General features: G+C 38.6%; 1 protein-coding gene across 5 annotated transcripts in view; it reads left to right on the forward strand.

The window, feature by feature from the left end:
- ELAPOR2 (endosome-lysosome associated apoptosis and autophagy regulator family member 2) overlaps positions 1-23,902 on the forward strand; it is a 212,102-nt gene that overhangs the window by 89,168 nt on the left and 99,032 nt on the right. For 4 of the 5 annotated variants that reach the window (XR_014067463.1, XM_081536529.1, XM_081536530.1 and 1 more), the window contains exon 2: positions 9,632-9,752. The exons of the other annotated variant lie outside the window; for it this stretch is intronic. Coding sequence is in view for 3 of the 4 variants with exons in the window: in XM_081536529.1 (XP_081392655.1) it covers positions 9,632-9,752 (121 nt within the window). In the remaining variant the exon portion in view is untranslated. The remainder of the gene's footprint in view (positions 1-9,631; positions 9,753-23,902) is intronic. 5 annotated transcript variants of the gene reach the window in all.

A 23,902-nucleotide genomic window follows, 5' to 3' on the forward strand; every position in this document is an offset into this window, starting at 1 on the left:
TAGAGTTGAAACATTTTTATTGGTAATTTTTTTTTTACCTTATACAGATTTTACTTGTCCATTGTCTTGTAATGCCACTGTTCAACATGGAGCCCTCAATCTTTCTGCTTTCTTATAAAATTATGTAGGGTGTGTGTGTGTGTCTGTCTATCCTGGTGCTCCAACAAAAACATAAACTTATTGAGTACAAGCACTGTGTGCTATATTTAATTTAAATCTCCCCGTAGTATTAGGCCATAGTACTCACTTAATAACTAAAGTGTCATGTGGTAAGTGATCAAGTGAAAGTCATTCAGTCTTGTCCGAATCTTTGCGACCCCATGGATGCATGGAATTCTCCAGGCCAGAATACTGGAGTGGGTAGCCTTTCCCTTCTCCAGGGGATCTTCCCAACCCAGGGATCGAACACAGGTCTCCCACATTGCAGGCACATTCTTTACCAGCTGAGCCAGAATGATATAAACTGATGTTCGTATATGAAAATGAAATATATTAATATAGGTATGTGTGCTCAGTCACTTCAGTCATGTCCAACTGTTTGTGACCCTGTAGACCATAGCCCACCAGGCTCCTCTGTTTATGATATTCTCCAGGCAAGAATAATGGAGTGGGTTGTCATGCCCTCCTCCTGGGGATCTTCCCGACCCAGGAATTGAACCTGCATCTCCTGCTTTGCAGGCGGATTCTTTACCCACTGAGCCACCTGAGAAGCCCTAATATAGGTATAAAGCATGATAAATGATATATGTTAATGTCAATATATAAATACTATACATTTATTTTCAATATGGGCTTCCCTTGTGGCTCAGCTGGTAAAGAATCCACCTGCTATGTGGGAGACCTGGGTTCAATCTCTGGGTTGGGAAGATCCCCTGGAGAAGGGAAAGGCTACCCACTCCAGTATTCTGGCCTGGAGAATTCCATGGACTGTACAGTCCATGGGGTTGCAAAGAGTCAGACACGAATGAGCACTTTCACTATTGTCAATATAATATCAAGAACATATATACCTATATGCATATTCTTTTTATATGTGAGATATATTCAAAACATTGTCAAGCCTATGTGTAGTTAAACTATAGCAACGGTCATCATAATTGAGAGACAATACCCCAGATTTTCTGTGAGAACTATAAGGCTTTTGTAGTATAAATGACTTTTGCATTAAGGGTATCAGAGAAAGCCAGTGGTCAGTAGTTAAAATGGTAAAAACAGATTTTATTTAAGAACTATTGCAATGGGGTTAAAGAGACCTCAGGCTCAAATATAGCACGAACAAGTGGGGATTTATATCCAAGGAGCAGGGTGAGGATCAGTGGATGGAAAATTACTAAGAGGAAACATCAAGGGTAAAGGAGGATTCTATCTAAACTGACTTGACAGGATTCTTGATAAAACTGGGTGATGCAGAGATGAACACAGAAGCCCAGAGGTTGAGGCTTCATTGGGAAGACAATTCAGAGGAGGCTAAACTGATGATTGGTCAAGGAAACAGTCTTTTGTAGGGGCTACTTTAAGTATCTAATATTTATTTGGATGTATCCTGACATTTTCTGTTTAGGTGTAAGAAAACACAATTTGGGAGTTTGTCCCTATACTTGATTTGTGAGTGAATGTGTGTGTGTGTGTTATCATGATTTGTATTGAGGAATAATCTTCTCTTAAGCATTTGCTGGTGTCTACTGAAAAAACAAAATGCACAACATGAGAGTTGTGAGTTATGTTTTGTTTGGAGCAAAATAAAGTCTATACCCTGGGAGACAGCCTCTCAGAGAGCTCTGAGGGACTGCTCCGAAGGGGTAAGAGAAAAGGGCAGGATGTATGTGATTTTGATGAAGGGGGTACATGCAGTTAAGAACACATTTTGAGAAAAGGTGGCTGCTAGTAATGATTTTAGTGCTTTTCTAGATATGAGAAGATGCAGGAAGTTAGACTCATAAAATCTTCTCCTAAAAATGTATATCTGCAGGCCTGTTCTTCCAGTTTTTTTCTCAGAGCACAGAGTGCCTCATTTCTGATCTCCATCCTGAACTCCTTTCAGAGGCGTTGAAGGTCAGTGTCTGCAGTAGCTGGTGACTTTGTTCTTGCAGCCACAATTTTTCATCCACTCTCATCAGGAGTGATGCCATGCTCTGTTTCTTTTTGGGGTGTTTCCTTGGTTTCCACATATTTACAATGTTAGATTTTCAGAGTGTCCCATCATTTTGTTATTTGAGGCAGTGTTTTCATTCCCCAGTGTTCTGTGATTTGCAGACTTGTCTAAATAACTGCCATCTCCTGAGTGGGGTCACGACAAGCCCTTCCTCCAGTTTATAATTTAGAGTGTAGCTTGTGAGCTGATGTTCTGCTGTTTAGAGTGTGCTCTGACTCACATCATTATGTTTGGTGATAAAGTGTCAGGAGCCCTGTAATGTTGCAGAAATTGACAGGAATTTTCCCTCTTGTCAGGAAAATTGTGAAACATGTTGAAATAGGCAGAAAAGGTGACTGACTGTCCTGTTTAGAGCACCTTTCTGAATGATCAGTTTCTGTAGAAGCCTCCATCTTTCCCTGACTTTGAACTATTTTGCAATACTGTTAGATGTAGGAAATTGATAAGAATACAAATGATTCCTGTCCATAGAAATGAAACTCCATTTTACTTTTTGGAATGTAATTGACGATTGCCCTCAGGATATTTCCCAGTTCTGCATCTCTTAGTTCACTTCACTTTCCTGGTTGGCGGTTGATATGTGTTCTTTGAGTTCTCCTTTGAACTGGTGACAGTGGCTTATTTCTGGTTTGACTTGTTAGTTAATGACTTAAATAAAATATTTGACATATTAATTTTATATTTGTATTAGAAAAATTTTACATTTTCTTTTAAACTTCTCTTTGATACCCCAAAAATTCCCATTTCCAAGGGATCAATTTAGCTCAGTATCTATTTAGATCTGTGGCCAGAGTTATGAGGTATTATCTATAAATCTGAAAATGAATGTGCTGTAGCTCTCTTTATTCAGTACTTTGAATACCATTCAAAATATTTGGGGAGTGTATAGTGTATCATGGGTGATTTTGCTGCATCACATTATTTCTTAGATTTCTGCTATGGGCTTAAGGGTTGACTTCAGAAGTAGATTTAAAAAATTGTTACTGGCCTAGATGAAATAGCCTATTAAATAATTTAAAAAATAAAACCCATCAGGCAGGGGCTGCAGTCTAAATTTCTGACCCCAAGTGCTGCCCTCTGCACGATGTAGGTTTGCATTTCAGTATTTTTAAATTATAAATAAACACATTACAGTTTGCTGCTGGAGTGCTAAGAATTTTGTAACTTAACAATAGATGTGCCTCTTTAGATTTCAAGGGTATTCTAGAGGAGGCAGGTAGGATAAAGAATCATAGGAAGATTAATTGGCAGAATAAAGAATCATAGGAAGATTAATTGGCATATGACATCTACCACTGCAGCCAGAAAACACAACATACCTTTTCCGTGTACTTACTGCTATTCTCATCTCATAACTGGCAACCTGAATAACACAGAGGCGTGGTGACAGAGTTTTCTTGAGCTTGCCTATTTTATTCAGAGGTCTTGCTTCATTTGAAATTCATGCCATACTTTTCAGCATCATTATTTTGCAAGGATGATAACAACTTACATATGAGGGCCAGGATCTTTACAGTGGGGTATGCAGGTGAGAAAGACTTCCTCATACAGATAACTGGGAGCAAGAGGAACAGGAAAACCATTATGCAACTGCATGGCTGGTCTAGGCTATTCTGCAGTAGGAGATTGTGGTAGGCTGAATACTACTCCCCCCACCAAAGAAAGGTGCCCATGTCCTAATCCCTAGAATCTGTGTATGTTACCTTATATGACAGGAGGAGAAAAAGGCTTAAAAAAAGACTGTGAAGATGTGAATAAGAATCTTGAGATGCAGATGGTTATCTAAATGGGTCTTAAAAGCAGTCACAAGGAGGAGGAAGAAGACAGTGTGTCCACAGAGGCAGAGATTGGTGTGATGGCAGCTGCAAGCCAATGAAGCTGGCAGACACCAGAAACTGGAAGAAGCAAGGAACGGAGTTGGCCTGAGGGCCTCCAGAGGGAATGTGGCCTGGGTGGCACTTCAGTGATGCTGGCTTTGGACTTCTGGCCTCCAGAATTGTAAGAGAACAAATTTCTGTTGCTTTAAGCTGATAAATTTTTGGTAATTTGTTACAGCAGTTGAAGGAAAACTATACAGATTTTACTACCTGAAAGTGGGGAGTTGCTGTAACAGATAACTAAAAATGAGCAGGTGGCTTTAGAATTGGGTAATGAACAAAAGCTGGAAGAATTTAAAGTACATGATAGAAAAAACCTAGATTGCCTAGAACAGACTGTTGACAAAAATATGAATGTTAAAGATTCTTCCAGTGATGATTCAGGAAGAAGGAAGAAGTGAGAAACACAGTAGTAGAAGCGAATATTAAATTGTCCTTAGCAGAATGTTGGTAGAAATTTTAAATGTGCTACTGGTTCAGGCTAAAAAGAACTTGAGGAATGCATCATTGTAAATTGGAGGACAGGTGATTTATGTTATATAGTGGCAGAAAGTTTAACAATTTCATTCCTGTTGTGTGGAAGGTAACACTTGTAAGTGATGAACTTGAATATCAACAGGGGAGATTTCGGAGCAAAGTTTTGCAGCTTACAGGAAAATGTTAGAGGAAAGAGAAAGCGAACAGAGAATTGTTAAAAAGAAATCTAGACTTGATTATTTGGAAAATTCTCAGCCTGTGCAAATTGCAAAAGATGCTAAATTTGGAGATTCACTGTTAGGAAAGTATGCTGTAGAGACAAGGCCCAGAGTGTGGCTGGAAAACCTTTTGCTAGTGTCAAAGAAATTAGGTGTATGATTCATGGATCTCAACTGTCTTAGCAGAAACCAGGAACAGAGAAGGGATTATCCAGGAAAGATTTAAGAAGATCTTCTGTCTCATGGCATGAATCCTATGAGATGCACAGGAGACCCACAAACTTTTTGATAAAAGGGGAAATACTACCAGCATCAAGAAAATGATGGAGATGGATGAAATGGAGGAGGGCTGTTGGATTCCCAAAACTTCACAGGCAAAAAGAAGTCCAGTAAAACTATTCAACTGCAAATATGTTTTTATTTAAAAAAAACTTAAAAGAATGACTCTGAGGGTAGAGTCTTGGGCCCAGAGATTGGAGCCACGAACTATAGTGGATTATTCCCAGACCTTGAAACCTTATGTAATTTGCCCAGCTGAATTTTGAAATGTCTTGAGATGGCTGACATCATCCTTCCCTTTCTTCCACTTTATCTCATTCTGAGTGGGAATGTCTATAACTGTTGTTAATGTCAAAAACCATTGTACTTTGGAAGCAGGTAATATAGGTGCGCAGATGGAGAGGAATCTTGCCTGCTTATAGATCATAACCAGAGTCTCCTTGATACTTGATTTAAATGATTAGATTTGGGACCTTTGAGCTGATGAGATGTAAATGAGGTTTTGGCCTTTGAATTGATACTGTAATGGGTTGAGACTTTTTAGGGAATGTTGGTATGTGGTGAGTGTATTTTGCATGTGGAAAGGACATGAAACTTTGAAACCAGAGGGTGGGCTATGGTAGGCTGAATAATGCCCTCCTCTTCAAAAGATATTCATATCCTCTCCCCTGGAGCCTATGAGTTGTTATCTTTTGTGGATAAAAAGCTTGAAGGTGTGAATAGGTTATGGATCTTGAGATGGGGGATTTTTTTTTGTTTAATGATCTCAGTGGACCCTAAATGCAATCACAAGAGTCTTATCAGAATGAGATAAAAGGAGATCAGACAGAAGAGGAGAAGGCAGTGTGACCACAGAGGTAGAGATTGGAGTGATTCAGTCACAAACCAATGAATAGCAGCAGCCACCAGAAACCTGAAGAGGCATGGAGAGCATTCTCCCCACACCCTCCGGAGGGAGGACAGCCTGATTAACGTTTTGATTTTGGCCCAGTGATACCAAATTTGGATTTTTTGCCTCCAGAACTGTGAAAGGATAAAATTCTGTTGTCTCAAGTGGCTTATGTGTGTGGTAATTTTTGGCAGCATCTGCAGAAAACTAATATAGAAATAGAGGGAGAATCAAATGGTTTCTGCTTACCTGTGTCCTCTTGTATTCTGAGTATGAGACATCCTTATGATTTTTATTAGACTTGTATTATCAGGCTCTTATATTCAAAACTTTGACCACTTCTATTTTAAAACAGTAGCCTTCTATTTTAAGTAGAATTGCATTATATAAACCGAAAACACTCGTAAATAAATGGAAGGCTTGAGTTCTGCTCTCAGCGATGTTGCTTACTAGGTGGGTGTGTATGAGTAAGTCACTTCTGAGTTTTACTTGAGTAATGGGAATAATGTTAACTGTCTTTCCTAATCCACGTAATTATTATGAGTATTTAATGACATAAATATGTGTGAAAAATACCAGATAAAGTGCATGTAAGATGCTGTAATAAACTCTTAATTATGCTCCCTCAACCTATAGGAAAGTTTTCATGAGATATTTTGTACACAAATCACTGAACACATGAAACATTCCCCCCACCTTAGATAAGATGCTAGAAGTGGAATTTTTGAGTCAATTTTTTTTTTTAACACATTAAAGCTCTTGGTACAGAATGACTATTTCTCCCCAGAAATCCTATACTACTTCATTCTCTCTTTGGAAGCACACATGAGTGCTCATTTTACTGCCCTGTTACATTCGAGAGTTTTAAAATAAATTTAAATGTCATGCCAACTTGATGAAAGTCATTATTTGTATTTCTTTGGCAATGTTCAACTTATTTTGTGTATATATTTTTTGTTAGTTGCTCAGTGGTGTCCAGTTCTTTGTGACCCCGTAGGCTGTAGCCCTCCAGGCTTCCCTGTCTGTGGAACTCTCCAGGCAAGAATACTGAAGGGGGTTGCCATTCCCTTCTCCAGGGGATCGTCCCAACCCAGGGATCAAACCCAGATCTCCTGCATTGCATATACTTGGCTATTTGTATTGTTCTTTAATGAATTGCTTGTGTTCTTTGACCATATTTGCAATATTTATTTGTCCTTTTCTGTACTGATTTTTAGAAACCCAGTATTTTATACTTTAACGATTATGGTGAAATATATATACAAATCAAATTTAGCACCTTAATAATTTTAAGTGTACAGTTCAGTGGCATTGAGTACATTCATATTGTTGTACATCCATCACCAACATTCATTTGCAGAACTCAGAAACCTGTTATTCTTAAGTTAATTAACCTTTTCTGTATGTTTCTTCGGCAGTTCGTTTTGTTGTTTACTTTTTACTTTTGTTTAGGATGACTTCTGATGTATAGTGTTTAACATTTGTATGTTGTCAAATTTAGTAAACCTCATTGTGTTTTCCTCCCTCCCTCTCTCTCCTTTCCTCCTTTCTTCCCTCCTCCTATCTTTCCTTCTGGAAAGCCTTTCCCATTTGTAGGCTTTTATTGATTTTTTTTTTTTAACGTGTAGATTTGCTCTTAATTGGCAGTAAAACGTATTAGAAATCCAGATTCTTGTCAAATAACATAATCTCAAGTTGTCCGTTACCAAAGTTTGTAAAAAAAAAAATCCTATTTGAAAAAAAATCCTATTTAGAGATGATTGCCTGAAGGATATAATGAATCTTGTTTCTGGGGGAGAGCCTGCTGAATGCAGCATAAAGCCCTTGGCTCCCAGCTCAGTGATTATACCTTCAGTCCCTTTTTGTTTTTATCTTTAAGAGTGTGTAGATATTGAAGCAGGGGAAACAGAGATGCAGGTAGTTTGTGCCTTACCTTATTACCACTAGTTAGTTCCTTCCTGAAAATCATCCTCTAAACCCACATTACCTTTAAGAAGAAGAATAATTCTACCACTAATAAGTGCTAACTCAGTGTAGATTAACCTGACTAACATTTTACTGCTGCAAAGCCATGCAAAATAGGAAATACTATTATTCTAATTTTACCGATGAAAAAAATGGATGCTTTGAGAGGCAAAGTGGCTTGCCCAGTATAGCACATTGATGGTACATGGCAGAATAGGATGTCAATTCAAACTCAGACCTGATGCCAGAACCTGCCTCTTAACTGGTATTCTTTCTTTGTGTACACACACACATGCACAAATACACACACACATGCACACAAACTCCCCTACCTCCCACACCTGGTTTTCTGATGATTATGTGACAATATTTCTATTCACTCCTGTTGTTTATATAGTAAGGGAGGCAAACAGAGTAGATGAAACCACCTAGCAACTTCTAAAATATTGAGTTGAAAATATTTTGGGTTAGATTTATAACTTCTCTCATTCTTGAAATGCTGCAATGACATTTTATCCTCATTCCTATCAGCTCGAGATCTCAGTGATGTGCTCTGAGCAGGGGTGGTCAATGTGAAGACAGAGTTCAGAGCAACCAAGGGCCAAAGACAAGTGGGTTGGTCTTACTTGGTGACTGTAGTAAATGGTCTATTTTATAGTCAGTGATTGAAGATAGTCTGCTGTGGTGGGGGTATATTGAGCCTGGAAGAGCTGCTTTAAAATGTGGTAGTCTTTTAGTTAGTATTTGGATGATTAATTATTATGCCTTCTGCTAAATTTTAAACAGACTGAAAAATTAGGTCAGTGGGAACAGTTCTCTTATTTCTTTCTTTGAAAACCTTAGGACAGTGACAGCCTTCAATTTCTTAGGGTTATTTTGCTCATATATTCATATCTATCAATTATTCAGATCTTAAGAAGCCTGCAAAAATAGGGACGTGTGCTGTTGCCTTTTAGGTGGGTGAGATTACAGGTCCTTGATCACACCGTTAAGTGTATGGCTGTCATGTTCCTCTGCAGAGCCTCAGCGCCTTGTATGATGCATTTTTTTTTTCAAACTTTAAACTTTGTATTTTTATTGGGGTATACCCTGGTGGCTCAGATGGTAAAGAATCTGCCTGTAGTGTGGGATACCTGGGTTCAGTCCCTGGGTTGGGAAGATCCCCTGGAGAAGAAAATGTCAACCCACTCCAGTACTCTTGCCTGGAGAATTTCATGGACAGAGGAACCTGGTGGGCTATAGTCCACGGGGTCACAAAGAGTCAGACACGACTGAGTGACCTAAACACACATAGATGATTAACAATATTGTGGTAGTTTCAGGTGAGCAGCGAAGGGACCCAACCATATATATACATGTATCCATTCTCCCACAAACCTCCCTCCCATCTAGGCTGGCACATAACATTGAGTAGAGTTCCATGTGCTATACAACAGGTCCTTGTTGGTTATCTGTTTTGAATGTAGCAGTATACACATGACCTTCCCAAACTCCCTAACTGTCTTTCCCTGCCACCCCTGCCCCTGGCAACTGTAAGTTTGTTTTCTAAGTCTGTGAGTCCTTTTCTGTTTTGCAAGTCAGTTCATTTGTGGCATGATATATATTTTTTTATCAAAAAACTGCATGGTATGGATGGAGTCTCGGAAGAATGAGGATCAACCAGAGAGAACAGTTTGGAACAAGGCTTCCAGGCAGGTTTGAGAGTGACTGAGAAAGCACAGTTGTCCCATTAAAACTGGCTCTAACAAAGACTTGTCTTTGTGATTATTTGCAGAAAGATTACCACTTTGAATATACAGAATGTGATAGCAGTGGCTCCAGGTGGAGAGTTGCCATTCCGAATTCCGCAGTGGACTGCTCTGGCCTGCCTGACCCAGTGAGAGGCAAAGAATGCAGTATGTTTTGACTTTTTGACTATTTTCCCAGTTAAACCATAAATCCTTCGTATGAGCCCGAGAAGTTGACTGTGATGCCTATAAAAGACCTTGGAAAAAGGGAGCATTGTTGTCTAGCAGAGCAGAAGCATCTTTTCTCAACACCTAGTGCCGTTAGGTCTGAAGTCTGAAAGGAGATGCAGGCTGTATTAAAGGGTGTTATTTTTATTTATTTGTCTTAAAAAACCTGGTTTACTATCTTACTTGAAATTCTAAAGGGTGGAGTGGCAGAATTTCTATTTGATAGATTTTTTTCTTTAAATTTTAAGGGACTTTTCAAAGAGTTTTGGTATGCATAAGTAGCATTTGGTACACATAATATTGTTAAACACATTGCATAAAATGTACCATCTTAGTCATTTGTAGGTTTGGTGACATTAAGGACAGTTACATTGTTGTGTTTTCCTCCCCAACACACATCTATAGAACTCTCTCACCTGGCAAAGGATTTGTTTTTGTTTTCTTTTAGCCATAGAAATATTATAATTTGTCTTTTTAATGTACAATGAAATTAGATAATTTGTCTATCATAGTCAACAGCTTGTCTTATAGCAATTAAGGGTTTGAAGTGTAACATGAATTGACAGAAATATGTCATTAAGTTAATTTTCATTTACAGACTCTACTTTAAAAACCCTTGAATTTGGTGAGTCATAAGATCCTGCAGTAAAGTTGTCTTGTGGTATTCTAGAGTTCAAAGCCAGAAGTAAGACAAAGATTATTTTGGTTTTTCTACAGTCTTCCAAATGGTATTCCTAAAAGCTGAGTTCTTTTGTTCCCATATGAAAAAGCAGATAAGCAAATTAATTAAACAGATAGCTAATTCCTTCCTCTTCATGGGAAAACTCTATCTCCATGGTTGGTTGGAGGAGTTTTAGCATAGGTTTGGATTTAGTAATAAAAAAGAGACAGGAAGATGGTATGTCTTAGGAAAATTAGAAAAGAAAGCCATTATTTCTTGGTGAATGATATTAAATGAATATAAAGAGAACCTGAGAAATCCAGGTTAGCCAGGGAAAGGTTGTGTCCCCCAAGAATCTGGATAGTGGGGCCAGTGGAGAAGATGATCCATGGCTAGGGTATATGTGGCCACCTGTGCAGAGAACCAGCTCTCAGGGAGGATTCCAGTTAAAAGGGAAACAGCCTGAGTATTTCCTGTGGAATTAACTCATTGCAAAATTGCTTCTGTCACTTTTCTGAAAAATCTATATATCTTTTATCTATATTTACATTTTCCTTATGGGCTAATTCCTTGTTTCCCTTGTAAACAACACTACTGAGGTGGAGTGTGTCAGCATTTTGAATGTATCAGATCTCTTCAAGGAAATTAGAGATACCAAGGGAACATTTCATGTAAAGATGGACACAATAAAGGACAGAAACGGTATGGGCCTAACAGAAGCAGAAGATATTAAGAAGAGGTGGCAAGAATACACAGAAGAACTGTACAAAAAAGATCTTCATGACCCAGATAACCATGATGATGTGATCACTCACCTAGAGCCAGACTTCCTGGAATGCAAAGTCAAGTGGAAGCATCATTGCTAACAAAGCTAATGGTGGTGATGGAATTCTAGTTGAGCTATTTCAAATCCTAAAAGATGATGCTGTGAAAGTGCTGCACTCAATATGCCAGCAAATCTGGAAAACTCAGCAGTGGACACAGGACTGGAAAACGTCAGTTTTCTTTCCAATCCCAAAGAAAGGCAATGGCAAAGAATGTTAAGACAATTGCACAATGCACTCATCTCACACGCTAGCAAAGTAATGCTCAAAATTCTCCAAGCAAGGCTTCAACAGTACATGAACCGTGAACTTCCAGATGTTCAAGCTGGATTTAGAAAATGCAGAGGAACCAGAGATCAAATTGCCAACATCTGTTGGATCATTGAAAAAGGAAGAGAGTTCCAGAAAAATATCTACTTCTGCTTTATTGACTACACCAAAGCCTTTGACTATGTGGATCACAACAAAATGTGGAAATTTCTTCAGGAGATGGGAATACCAGACCACCTTACCTGCCTCCTGAGAAATCTGTATGCAGGTCAGGAAGCAACAGTTAGAACTGAACATGGAACAACAGACTAGTTCCAAATTGGGAAAGGAGTACGTCAAGGCTGTATATTGTCACCCTGCTTATTTAACTTCTATGCAGAGTTCAGTTCAGTTGCTCAGTTGTGTCTGACTCTGCGACCCCATGGACTGCAGCACACCAGGCTTCCCTGTGCATCACCAACTCCCAAAGTTTACACAGATTCATGTCCATTGAGTCGGTGATGCCATCCAACCATCTCATCCTCTGTCGTCCTCTTCTCCTCCTGCCTTCAATCTTTCCCAGCATCAGGGTCTTTTCAAATGACGATGCAGAGTACATCATGAAAAATACTGGACTGGCTGAAGCATAAGCTGGAATCAATATTGCCAGAAGAAATATCAATAACCTCAGATATGCAGATGACACCACCCTTATGGCAGAATGTGAAGAAGAACTAAAGAGCCTCTTGGTGAAAGTGAAAGAGGAGATTGAAAAAGTTGCCTTAAAATTCAACATTCAAAAAACGAAGATCGTGGCATTCGGTCCCATCACTTCGTGGCAAATCGATGGGGAAACAATGGAAACAGTGACAGACTTTATTTTGGGGGGCTCCAAAATCACTGCAGATGGTGACTGAAGCCATGGAATTAAAAGATGCTTTCTCCTTGGAAGAAAAGCTAGGACAATCCTAGACAGCATTTTAAAAAGCAGAGACATTACTTTGCCAGCAAAGGTCCGACTAGTCAAAGCTATGGTTTTTCCAGTAGTCATATATGGATTTTAGGGTTGGACTATAAAGAAAACTAAGTTCCGAAGAATTGATGCTTTTGAACTGTGGTGTTGGAGAAGACTCTTGACGAGTGTCTTGGACTGCAAGGAGATCAAACCAGTCAATCCTAAAGAAAATCAGGCCTGAATATTCATTGGAAGGACTGATGCTGAAGCTGAAATTCCAATACTTTGGCACCAGATGGGAAGAACTGACTCATTGAAAAAACCCCTGATGCTGAGAAAGATTGAAGGCAGGAGGAGAAGGAGACGGCAGAGGATGAAATGGTTGGACATCACCAACTTAATGGACATGAGTTTGAGCAAGCTCCGGGAGTTGGTGATGGACAGGGAAGCCTGGCGATGATGCAGTCTATGCGGTCACAAAGAGTCCGACACGACTGAAGGACTGAGCTGAACTGGAACTGTTTCAGCAGCTGTGCTGCTGTTGACTGGCACTGGCTTTTGAGAACTTGATTGTTCCTTTGAAATGGGCTACAGTGGAGTATTTATATGATGGAAATTGACAAACACTACAAATCAGCTTACCAGCATACCACTGATTAAATTCATTGGCCAAAATTTCAAAAATATGTTTCAGAATTGATGTCTGACTAGGAATTATTTCTGTTTGTTGCCAAGGATGTTTTTTTCTCATTATTTATTATTATCTTCCACAGATAATGTTATGAATTTGATATGCCAGCTAGAACTACTCTAAAAACTCAATCTAGTAAAGTCATTATTAGTTGTAAATCACTTTAAATGATGATAGTACTTACTTTTAAAATGATAGCCTAAAATGATACTGCTTATGAGATGGCTGGGACATTTTTTATCTTGGTTTGTCTGAAATCGAACTTACATGTATTTCTGTATACTATAGTTATATCTTCTCTGGAGGTTATTAGTCTGGTCTCTGATTGTGACTGTTCTTTGTATGGTAAAGGCATGTTGTTTTGAAACTCACAAGAAACTTAATAGAGGCAATTACCTTAGAAGCTCAGTCAATTCCTAACATTAAGCGTGGTGCTTACCACATTACTGGCCATCAAAGCACTGCTGAAGGCAGTTATGATAATAACTGAATATTCCTTCAGTGGCTTAGATGTTCTACTGCTAATAATAGCTACCATTTTTCATACATGGATGATAGGCTAACTACTGTGCTTGGAGCTTTGTATCATTTTCCGTTGTATCCTCACAACAACCCTCTCTGATAGCTAATGTCAGTGTCTCTGCTGATGAGAAAACTCGGAGTTAAGATGGTGAAGTAAGTTACTGCAGGTTGGGTCATATAGGCAGGATGTGGCAGATACGCGGTCAAATACAGACATGTCTGATTCCAGAGCCTGTCTGGACATATAACCTGGCATGGGGGTACTTATAGTTCTATCACTGGCCATCTTCAAGGGAAGATATTAGAAACGTGTGCTTCGGGATAAAAGAGGATAAAAATGTTGGGGTTCAGGAGCAGCTTGCTATCTGCAAGCTGTGTGTGAATGATGCCCAAACCTGAAATGATGGATGATGCCCACAGGCACTAGACTCAGCAGTTATGTTGTGATGATATGGCCCAGCAGTTGGGCCATCTAAAAGAAAATTTAAAAATTAACATGTCTGCTTCACATAAGTGAAAAATATTTAGGGGAGTGATTATGTAAGACGTAACTTCCCCAGATCCCACTGTTCTCAGTGAAGCAAAACCCAGAATGCGGCCTCAGTTGAAATTCCCGTAGAATCTTCAAAATGTAATTGGCTAGATCATTCCTTGTTTCTCAGAAACAAACAGTAAATGAGGCTTCTCCTTAGGAAAGGGATTATAGAAATGTTTATGTAGCAACCGTACATTTTTAAAAATAAAATTGATGGGCAAGCTGTATTATATCTTTATCTTTAATAAATCCTGTAAAATCTAGTTGCATGGCTCTGAGTGAAGTTAATGAGAAGTCAGGCTTCAGTTTTTGTTGTGCTAGATCCCTAGACTGTATGTGAGCTTGAGGCTTGCTGCGCTCAGGAAATGGGAGGGAGAGACCTCTGGTTATTAACTGACACAGCTTCCCATTGTCCTCCTGACCCCTCTGCTGTGGAGTCCTCAGTGTCTTAGGGAGCGCTGCTCTGGGCAGGCCACCGAGATGACTTCGTTTCTCTCTGTCTCTCTGCTGGCTCCAGGCTTAGCTCCAGAGAACTTTGCTGCTAGTTTCCAAACCCTGGTGCCCAGTCTCATGTCTGTGGACATCATCCACCATTGGAGGTGTTGGTGTCATTCAGACACAGCTTACAGGTAGCATGTCATTCCTGAATATAGCACTCTTTACTTCCTCCCAAAATGAGGGGATATAACCCCTGTCCCGACTCCATCCCTTCTCTACTGTTGGATCACTTCCCTCCTGCGCAAGAGTTTTAAAACTCTTCCCTCAACTCTCTGGGTGTTTGCTTAACTTTCTTAGATTATCAAAAGCAATAGTCATTCTGAAATGGTTTCGTGGGTGGGATACCTTGTCTCCTTCTCCTCTCTCTTACTCTCACCAACCACATTGGAGAAAAGGGACTTTTTGTTTCAAACCAAACTTTAGAAATAAAAGCCTGGCTACTAGGAGTGAGGGAAGAGCTTCTTTACCTGTTGCCTTACGTATTTTCAGACGTGTCTGGGTCACCAAAGGGAAAACACATAACAAGATACCTCTTCCTTTGGGGAGTGTGTATTTCTGTTGTCCACTACTTCACGTATTTCTCAGCCTGTGACTTCAAGCGTAACCTTAACACATTGCTTTCTAATCGGGGATGACTAAGGTATTTGTAATCTTATTTGTTATGTTAGCATCAAGTCATAGTATTGTGGGCATTGTTTAGTCTTATAGTTCATTATTTGTATAAACTGATATTTGGCTCTTAGATTTTAAAATGCTATATTTAGATATTAAAAAACCCTTGAATACAATTGTTTTCCTTTTTTCACTGTGTCTCTCAGAGCTGTTGTTATAAACTACATTTCATGGGTCTTAAAGGGTAAGCAGAGGTGAGAGTTTGAATCAGTAGTTTTTGATTCCAGCTGGACTAAAAGAAGAGGAAGGATTGTCATGGTAAGGGGAGTTGGTTTTAGCTTCCTGGGTGGGATATTTAAAAATCCCTTTTTGGGGGATCATAGCTCTTTGAAACGTAGGCTCTTCCCCAGGATTCAATACATAGCCTGTTTCAGTTGTGTGGAGTTGTTATTGATATGGCAACCAGAACATTTGGGAAAATTGAGTACATTGGTATTGAATGGTGATTGCATTCTGTTCTGCAATATTTCATGTAAACAATTAAATGGTGTTGAGGGTTTTTTTTGTGTGGAGAAATGCCAATACTTTTTAAAAACAGCTACTGCTATATCCCCTTGATGAAGGCCTGCAGTGCACATTTTCATAATAAAGTCTCTGAGAAACGTGGTAATTATTTATAGAACATTTACTGTGTTTTAACTGCATTCTGTTTTACCCAGAGTTTCCGAAGTGTATTTGATTATAGGACTCTTTTATCCAATGTGTAGTTGCACCCTTTTGGCTAATTTCTGCAGATAATGTTTTTGGGGAAACACAGATTTAAACACAAATACCAGGCTAATTTAGGAAATTTTTATATATTGTTCCTTATGCTATGGTTTAGCTAATTTCATTGCTCTGTAAGTCTCAGTGGAAGCACTACCAAATGGGTGTCCAGTCCCAGACTTCCCACCGATCGTGGGCAGGCAAGATGTATACCTGGGATGAAACCCCAGATCTGCAACAGATGTATGTCTTGAGCAAAATATTTAGTTCACAGCTATTTATTCAGTTTTAATTCATTCACTAAACATTTGTTGAGTATTTCCTATATTCTTGACAATAGGGATCCAAAAATATTCCACAAATGAACACTAGATTCCTATTTTCCAAGACTTTTCATTCTAATAAGGGAGCAGGTGGGGAAATAAATTATTTCTAGTATAAGGGTAAAGTGAAAGATAGATACAAATACCTAGGGTGATCTTGCCAAGAAGGGAGGGCTGACTTACACTCAGAGGCAGTCAAGAGACCTCACAGCAAAGCAGGTGTGAGTTTGAAATGCAGACTGAATAACCTTGGAAATTTATCTGACCCTTGGCAGGTTCATGTGAAAAATTGTGTCCTGACTTAGAGTTGAGACAGGGATTAAATGCCTTACTTAATGGGCCGTATGTGTTAATTTTCTGAGGATCTCTGAGGCGGACCCTCAAGGATGACCTTCATGAACTTGATGAAGCAGAATGGCATTTGAGGCAGAGGGAGCATGGGTGGAGGTGCAGCTTAGAGGCAGCACTGGGTTTCCTTGGGGCCCTGGCAAGTATGCGTGGATGGTGCTCAGGGAGGAAGTGAGCAGGGACAGATAATGCTGGTCAGTCTTACAGGCTCCAGTGTGTTATACCAAGGACTTGAATCTGGAGACAGCTGTTTGCAGGTATTTGAGGGTCTTAAATGAAATAATAAATATAATCTATAGTGTCCAGAATCATAATTATATAATAATGTAGGTTACTGAAAATAATAATAGAAATTATAATAGCCAATCTTTACTTGCTATATGTCAGCATGATTGTAAATGGTTTACATGTATTCTCTCAAATCCAGGTGTCCTAACAACCTTGTGAAGTAGGTACTGGGATTATCTCCCAAAGATAAGGTCAAAGGCAGAACCAGGATTTGAAACAGAGCAGTTTAGCTCCTGGGTCCATGTTCTTAACCTGTATGGTGTCCCATCTCTTTGGACAGCGTGCCGGTGTTTGTTGAACAAGTGTTAGGCCCCTTCTTGAGGCATTGTGTTCATCCTACATTACTTCTTGATAAAAATGTTATGCAGATCTCCTATAGGTGAATGGATTTTTTTTTTTTTTTTTACCAGATAACATCTAAAGGCTCAAATATATTGCTTGGTGGGTTATTTTAATTGATTGATGACCTTATTGTAAATTTTATCCTTAATCGTGTCTATTTTTCTGAAAGGGAGGGGAAAAACATTTTGAATTTAAGGCACATTTATAGTTATATCCTCAAATACAATGGATTGCTTAGGGCTTTTTTTCCTGTGCCTAGAAAATTGTTGGTGCTTGATGCCCATAGTGTACATTCATTATTTAGCATGTAGTAATATTAGAAAAATACTGATATTTTTTCAACAGTAGAGACTAGAATCTAGTCTAGTTTCCAACTAGAAAACTAAGAATTCTGATTCTTAATTTAGAATAGAGTCTTGTCTCATTCTTCCCAAGAGGAGTGGAACTGTCATCCTCTCCTGGACCCGAAGACAGCTCCAAACACTGGGATGTCTGTTGATTGAATAACGTTGGTGTCACCAAATTAGAGTCTGCCTTCAGTGTTTAATTTCTATAGGTTAAACACAGTGATCTAATCAGATTAGTGAAAATCTGTCCTACATATGAAAAGATAGAAACTTTTTGTCCTCAGTAGACTTAGTTTTGGGTGCTGATGCATCAAATTTCAGGTGGGAAGAAGACTGGAGTTAAATCTGCTCAGCAACAAGCAAGTGGTTAGTGAAAAGCAGGAATGCATGAGATTGTTAAGATAAGAGATCACAAACAGCCTTTACATCAGTTGAAGTGTTTGATAGGAGCTATGGTTGAGGAAGCTTCTTTGAAAAAAGTGTTTTATAAGGAGATGAGAGGACCCAGCCCTCAAAACTGCAAAATCAAGGGGAGAGGAGCTCTCAGGAAGTACATGGTGACCGGCACTTTTTGGGACATAATTGAAAGTTGAGAAAACTGATTTCACAGATGCATTTCTCTGCCCTCTTTGGTGACCTCATCAAATACTCTTAACATTTCCCTTCCCCTGACCTTCGCTGTTAGACTTTTTCCGTAAACCTTGTGTCATCCTGTGCTCAGTGAACTGGAATTTGTCTCCTTCCCTATTCCCTATCAAACACTGAAGTCAAGAAGCCACAATAAAATATATTTGTGTGTGTGTTTTAATAATATGAAGTTTTAATCTAGGCTCTCTTAATTTAATGGGGATTGTAGTTGTAGTGTTACTTGGATCAATTTTCCTCCCAGGAGTTGGTGATTTTGGAGGTGGGGGTGGGGGGCAGATTATTCTTGCTGATCAGTCTTTTCCATGAAGCGCAGTGACAGTCACACCATCCTAACTGGTAGGGTTCTGTGAGGGCTCATTCACTGGGAAGAATGTTAAGGTGAGGATGCATTTTCAGAGATGGAGAGGCAATCCTTTGACTGAATATTCTTTTTTTTTTTTTTTATCTTAAAATTGTGAGGATATATTAGCATGGATAAGAACAGATGAATAATATGTGTGTATGAGATTATTTTTTTTTAATCTTATCATTTGTTTCATAGCACAATCATAAAGAGATTTGTTTTTGCAAAACTCTTCAAGGAATTCCCTAACTTTTTTTTTTTTTTTATAAATTTATTTATTTTAGTTGGGGGCTAATTACTTTACAATATTGTAATAGTTTTTGCCATACATTGACATGAATCAGCCATGGGTTTACATGTGTTCCCCTTCCTGGACCCCCCACCCACCTCCCTCCCCATCCCATCCCTCTGGGTCATCCCGTTGCCCCGGCCCTGAGCCCTTGTCTCATGCATAGAACATGGAATGGTGTTCTGTTTCACTTGTGATAATATACATGTTTCAGTGCTATTCTCCCAGAACGTCCCACCCTCACCTTCTCCCTCAGAGTCCATAAAATTGTTCTATGCATCTGTGTCTCTTATTCTGTCTCGCATATAGGGTTATCGTTACCATCTTTCAAATTCCATATATATGCATTAGTATACTGTATTGTTGTTTTTCTTTCTGGCTTACTTCACTTTGTATAATGGGCTCCAGTTTCATCCATCTCAGTAGAACCGATTCGCAGCACTGTTTACAATAGCCAGGACATGGAAGCAACCTAGATGTCCATCAGCAGACGAATGGATAAGGAAGCTGTGGTACATATACACAATGAATATTCTTTTAATAAAACAGTTAATTAGAGCACATCAGCCAGAACTGGTTTATATTAATGTAATCTTTTGTATATCTGTCTTCCTTTCATTTTTGTAAAATGAGAGGTGAAAATTTTCTCCCTTCTCTGTTGAAGAATTGCACAAATCTGAACTTAAAAACACATCCCTGTGGCCTCCATCTTCATCACTGAGTCTTAATGTAAAGTTAAACATGTTTATTGTAGGTTATTTAAGAATTGGGTTCTGATCATTTAATTGCACCACTTCAGACTTTGCACTGCAGCTCATATGTTACTCCATGTGGCTGAGCAGCCCTGCTGGAAGTAGAATTCATGTCTTTTACTTCTAGGGGAGAGATGTGTTTTTTGGATGATATTCTTTACTTCAGAAACTGTGGATTTTTTTTAGCTTAGGTGTAATAAAGTCTTTTGGCTTCATGGTACTGCAGGGAAGTATGTTTATTAAGTAGAGAGTCATAGGAGTTATGAGACTCATAGATCGTGAGTCTGCCCGCGGTGACTATAGAGAAGTTGAACTAAGATACTCCAGGTCACACAGATGAGGAAACTCGGCATCCATACCAAGAGGGTTTGTACCAGGTGCTCTTGAAAGTCCCTTTTGGTCATTCTGGTAGTTTTAAGTGTTATTATATACCGTAATTTATTCATTCTGTGGTCAGATCATGTCTCATATTCCATGCCTTATGAATGAGAGTGGAGATATAATATCTCTTCTCAACGTTCATAAGTATTTACTCCTCACGGAAAGAACACTGCGATGTCTGCCATTGTTAGAATTTGCATAGTGTTACCATCTTCTATTCTCTTCCAGCCTTATCTTGAACATGGCAGACAGGTGATGTGTTCACAACCGGCCTGCATTGCTGCCTTGTGAATTTTGACCAGGAAAATAAATAAATAACAAATACAGTAAGTAAAATCTCAATGAAAGAGAACAAGGAATCCTTTTAGCCAAGGGGAAAGAAAAATGCCTACATGTAAATAAGAACATAAACAAGGAATGGCCTGTTTTAATGCACTGTTTTGGTATCTTCCTGTCTCACTTTAATTTTTGTAAAATGAGATAAATTATTTTTCTTCTCCAAGAATTTCACAATTAAGAACCTTAAAAAGAGAGTATACAAGCATTCTCCTTGTCACAGGCATGGAGGGAGGAAGAGCAGCCAAGATGTGCTGGATTGAGTCTGTTGTTCAGCTTCTTTTATTTTATCTATATTTTTTGGCCACACGCGCAGCATGCAGGATTTTAATTCCCTAAAGATCAAACCCAAGCTCCCTGCAGTGGAAGTGTGGATTCTTAATCACTGGGCTGCCAGGGAACTCCCTCAGCTTCTTTTAGATGCCATTTCCTACTTTCTTTTTGTTTTCTATGGGAAGACTTATAAACCTGGCAGGCACTTGTAGCTTTAATTATCTGATAATGATAAATGACTGGCTAAATAATTAATAAAGGTCAGCCAGTCAGTCGGTTCAGTCTCTCAGTCCTGTCCGACTCTTTGCAACCCCATGGACTGCAGCATGCCAGGCTTCCCTGTCCATCACCAACTCCCGGAGGTTGCTCAAACTCATGTCCATTGAGTCAGTGATGCCATCCGACCATCTCATCCTCTGTCGTGCCCTTCTCCTCCTGCCCTCAATCTTTCCCAGCATCAGGGCCTTTTCAAATGAGTCAGTTCTTCACATCAGGTGGCCAAAGTATTGGAGTTTCAGCTTCAGCATCAGTCCTTCCAATGAATATTCAGGCCTGATTTCCTTTAGGATTGACTAGTTTGATCTCCTTGCTGTCCAAGGGACTCATCAAGAGTCTTCTCCAACACCACAGTTCAAAAACATCAATTCTTCAGCACTTAGCTTTCTTTATAGTCCAACTCTCACATCCATACATGGCTATTGGAAAAACCATAGTTTTGACTAGATGGGCTTTTGTTGGCAAAGTAATGTCTGCTTTTTAATATGCTGTCTAGGTTGGTCATAGCTCTTCTTCCAAGGAGCAAGTGTCTTTTAATTTTCTGGCTGCAGTCACCTTCTACAGTGATTTTGGAGTCCAAGAAAATAAAATCTGTCACTGTTTCCATTGTTTCCCCATCTCTTTGCCATGAAGTGATGGGACCAGATACCATGATCTTAGTTTTTTGAATGTTGAGTTTTAAGCCAGCTTTTTCACTCTCCTCTTTTGCTTTCATCAAGAGACTCTTTAGTTCTTCTTTGCTTTCTGCCATAAAGGTGGTGTCATCTGCATATCTGAAGATATTGATATTTCTCCCGGCAATCTTGATTCCAGCTTGTGCTTCATTCAGCCTGGCATTTTGCATGATGTACTCTGCATTGAAGTTAAATGAGCAGAGTGACAATATACAGTCTTGATATATTTCTTTCCCAATATGGAACCAGTCCATTGTTTCATGTCCAGTTCTAACTGTTGCTTCTTGACCTGCATAAGTAAAAAGGTAATATATATCATTTTTGAGACTCACAATCTATGCATTATTTTTCCTGTTTGTACTTTCCTTAATGGCCATGAATAATAATAGTTGGAAGAGAGTTCTTCTTTTGTAGTCAGTAAAGACACTGCATACAGCTTTAACCTTGTTTTCTTGATATTATATACATATGAGACAGTTGAAGAAAATAAATGTATTGGCTCATCTTAATTCTGAAATTGATATAATTAATCATTTCCCCATAAACATATGCAATTTATTTATTTAGCTATTAACTTATGTTAACTGATTAGATATTATATATTTTTACAGTGAATTTAGCTTAGTGAAATGTGAATTCCATCTATTTTGAGAAAGATAAGTCTAGACTAGATTAGTTGCTTCATGAGAGTAGGGACTGTTTCCATCTTATTCACCAGATACCCTTGGTGACTAGTGTTTTCCTACTCAGTACTGGATCCTCAGGAGATATCCACTGAATGAAATAATACAGTGTGATTCCCATGTACTTGTAATGAGAGTGCATAGGCACTCTATATCATCAATATTTCATTTAACAAGTAAGTTGAAAATTCTTTTATTACTGCTTTTTATTGATGTTTACTGTTCAGAAAACAAATTTTAGTAACAAATAACTTTGAGTTAAAATAGGAAAAATGGATGAATTATGAATAAATGTAATTGATAGCCATCATCTTTCAAAGCGTGAGGTCTCTGAAGGAAGAAAAGCACCACTAAGAGGCCCTTGTGGTGAAAAGATTAAAAATAGATTTTTTTATTGTTAGGCATAAAGCATAGGTGATAATCAGCATATAAATGATTCAATTTAGAAACCATTATTTGGTGCATTGTGTAGGGCAGTTGCTTGAAGATGGTAAAGCCTTAAATTTTCATGTCATACTTTTATTCTCAGAGTAGTTTTCAGTCTTTCATAGGACCACAAGCAGTTTTGTGAGAGAGGAGGGGAAAGTGGTGACCTCCTTGAAATGTGAATGAATGGAGTCAAGGAGGGTTAAGTAAATTACCCAGCCATTTGCTGCTTGGTCACCTGATTTTTTTTACACCTGCATGTTTCAGTTTTTATAGTAGTGGAAATAGATGTCAGAAAAGAAGTATAAAGCTGAGAAAAAGAATACTGAATTTAGCATATGACTTCTTGGTTACAGTTTGGATTTTAAGAGGTCGAGTTTTTCCTTTTTATTTTTTTATTGAATGAGAGATTCTTTATAGTCTATAATGCTTTACAATTTTCAAAAGTTTCACACACGTGATTTTATATAATCCCATAAACCCGTTTTAAAATTATCCCATACCCCTATGTTGCCCACCCCCGCGCCCCCTACCCCAGCTTTCCCTCTCCTCATTGGTACCACTGGTTTGTTCTCTATAGCAGTTAGTCTGCTTCTTTTTGGTTTTATCCACTAGTTTATTGTGTTGTTTTATATTCCACCTATAAGTGATATCATACAGCATTTGTCTCTGTATTACTCATTTCACTTAGCAAAATGCACTCCAAGTCCATCCATGTTGTTGCATATGGCAAAACTTTGTTCTTTTTATGGCTGAGTGTATGTGTGTGTGTGTGTGTATGATGTATATATATAATGTATATATAGGTATATATATAAAGAGGTTGGATTTTTAACATCACTCTTTTACTGGATGCTTAGGTAAAGTATGAAATCCCAGGCTGATCCCACTGTTAAGTAATGTGTGACCTTACTCAAATAAGAGCTTTTTCTTCTCATACCAGAACTTTGGAGTTTGCTTATCTTCCATTCAGTTACTCTAGGATTCAAGGTTGTTGAAGAAAAAATAGTATTTATTTGAGAAATGATTAATTGTTTAAATGAAGTAGA

Source organism: Giraffa tippelskirchi, chromosome 10, assembly GCF_054371585.1.
Source record: "Giraffa tippelskirchi isolate mGirTip1 chromosome 10, T2T-mGirTip1v1.2.pri, whole genome shotgun sequence".
NCBI lineage: Eukaryota > Metazoa > Chordata > Mammalia > Artiodactyla > Giraffidae > Giraffa > Giraffa tippelskirchi.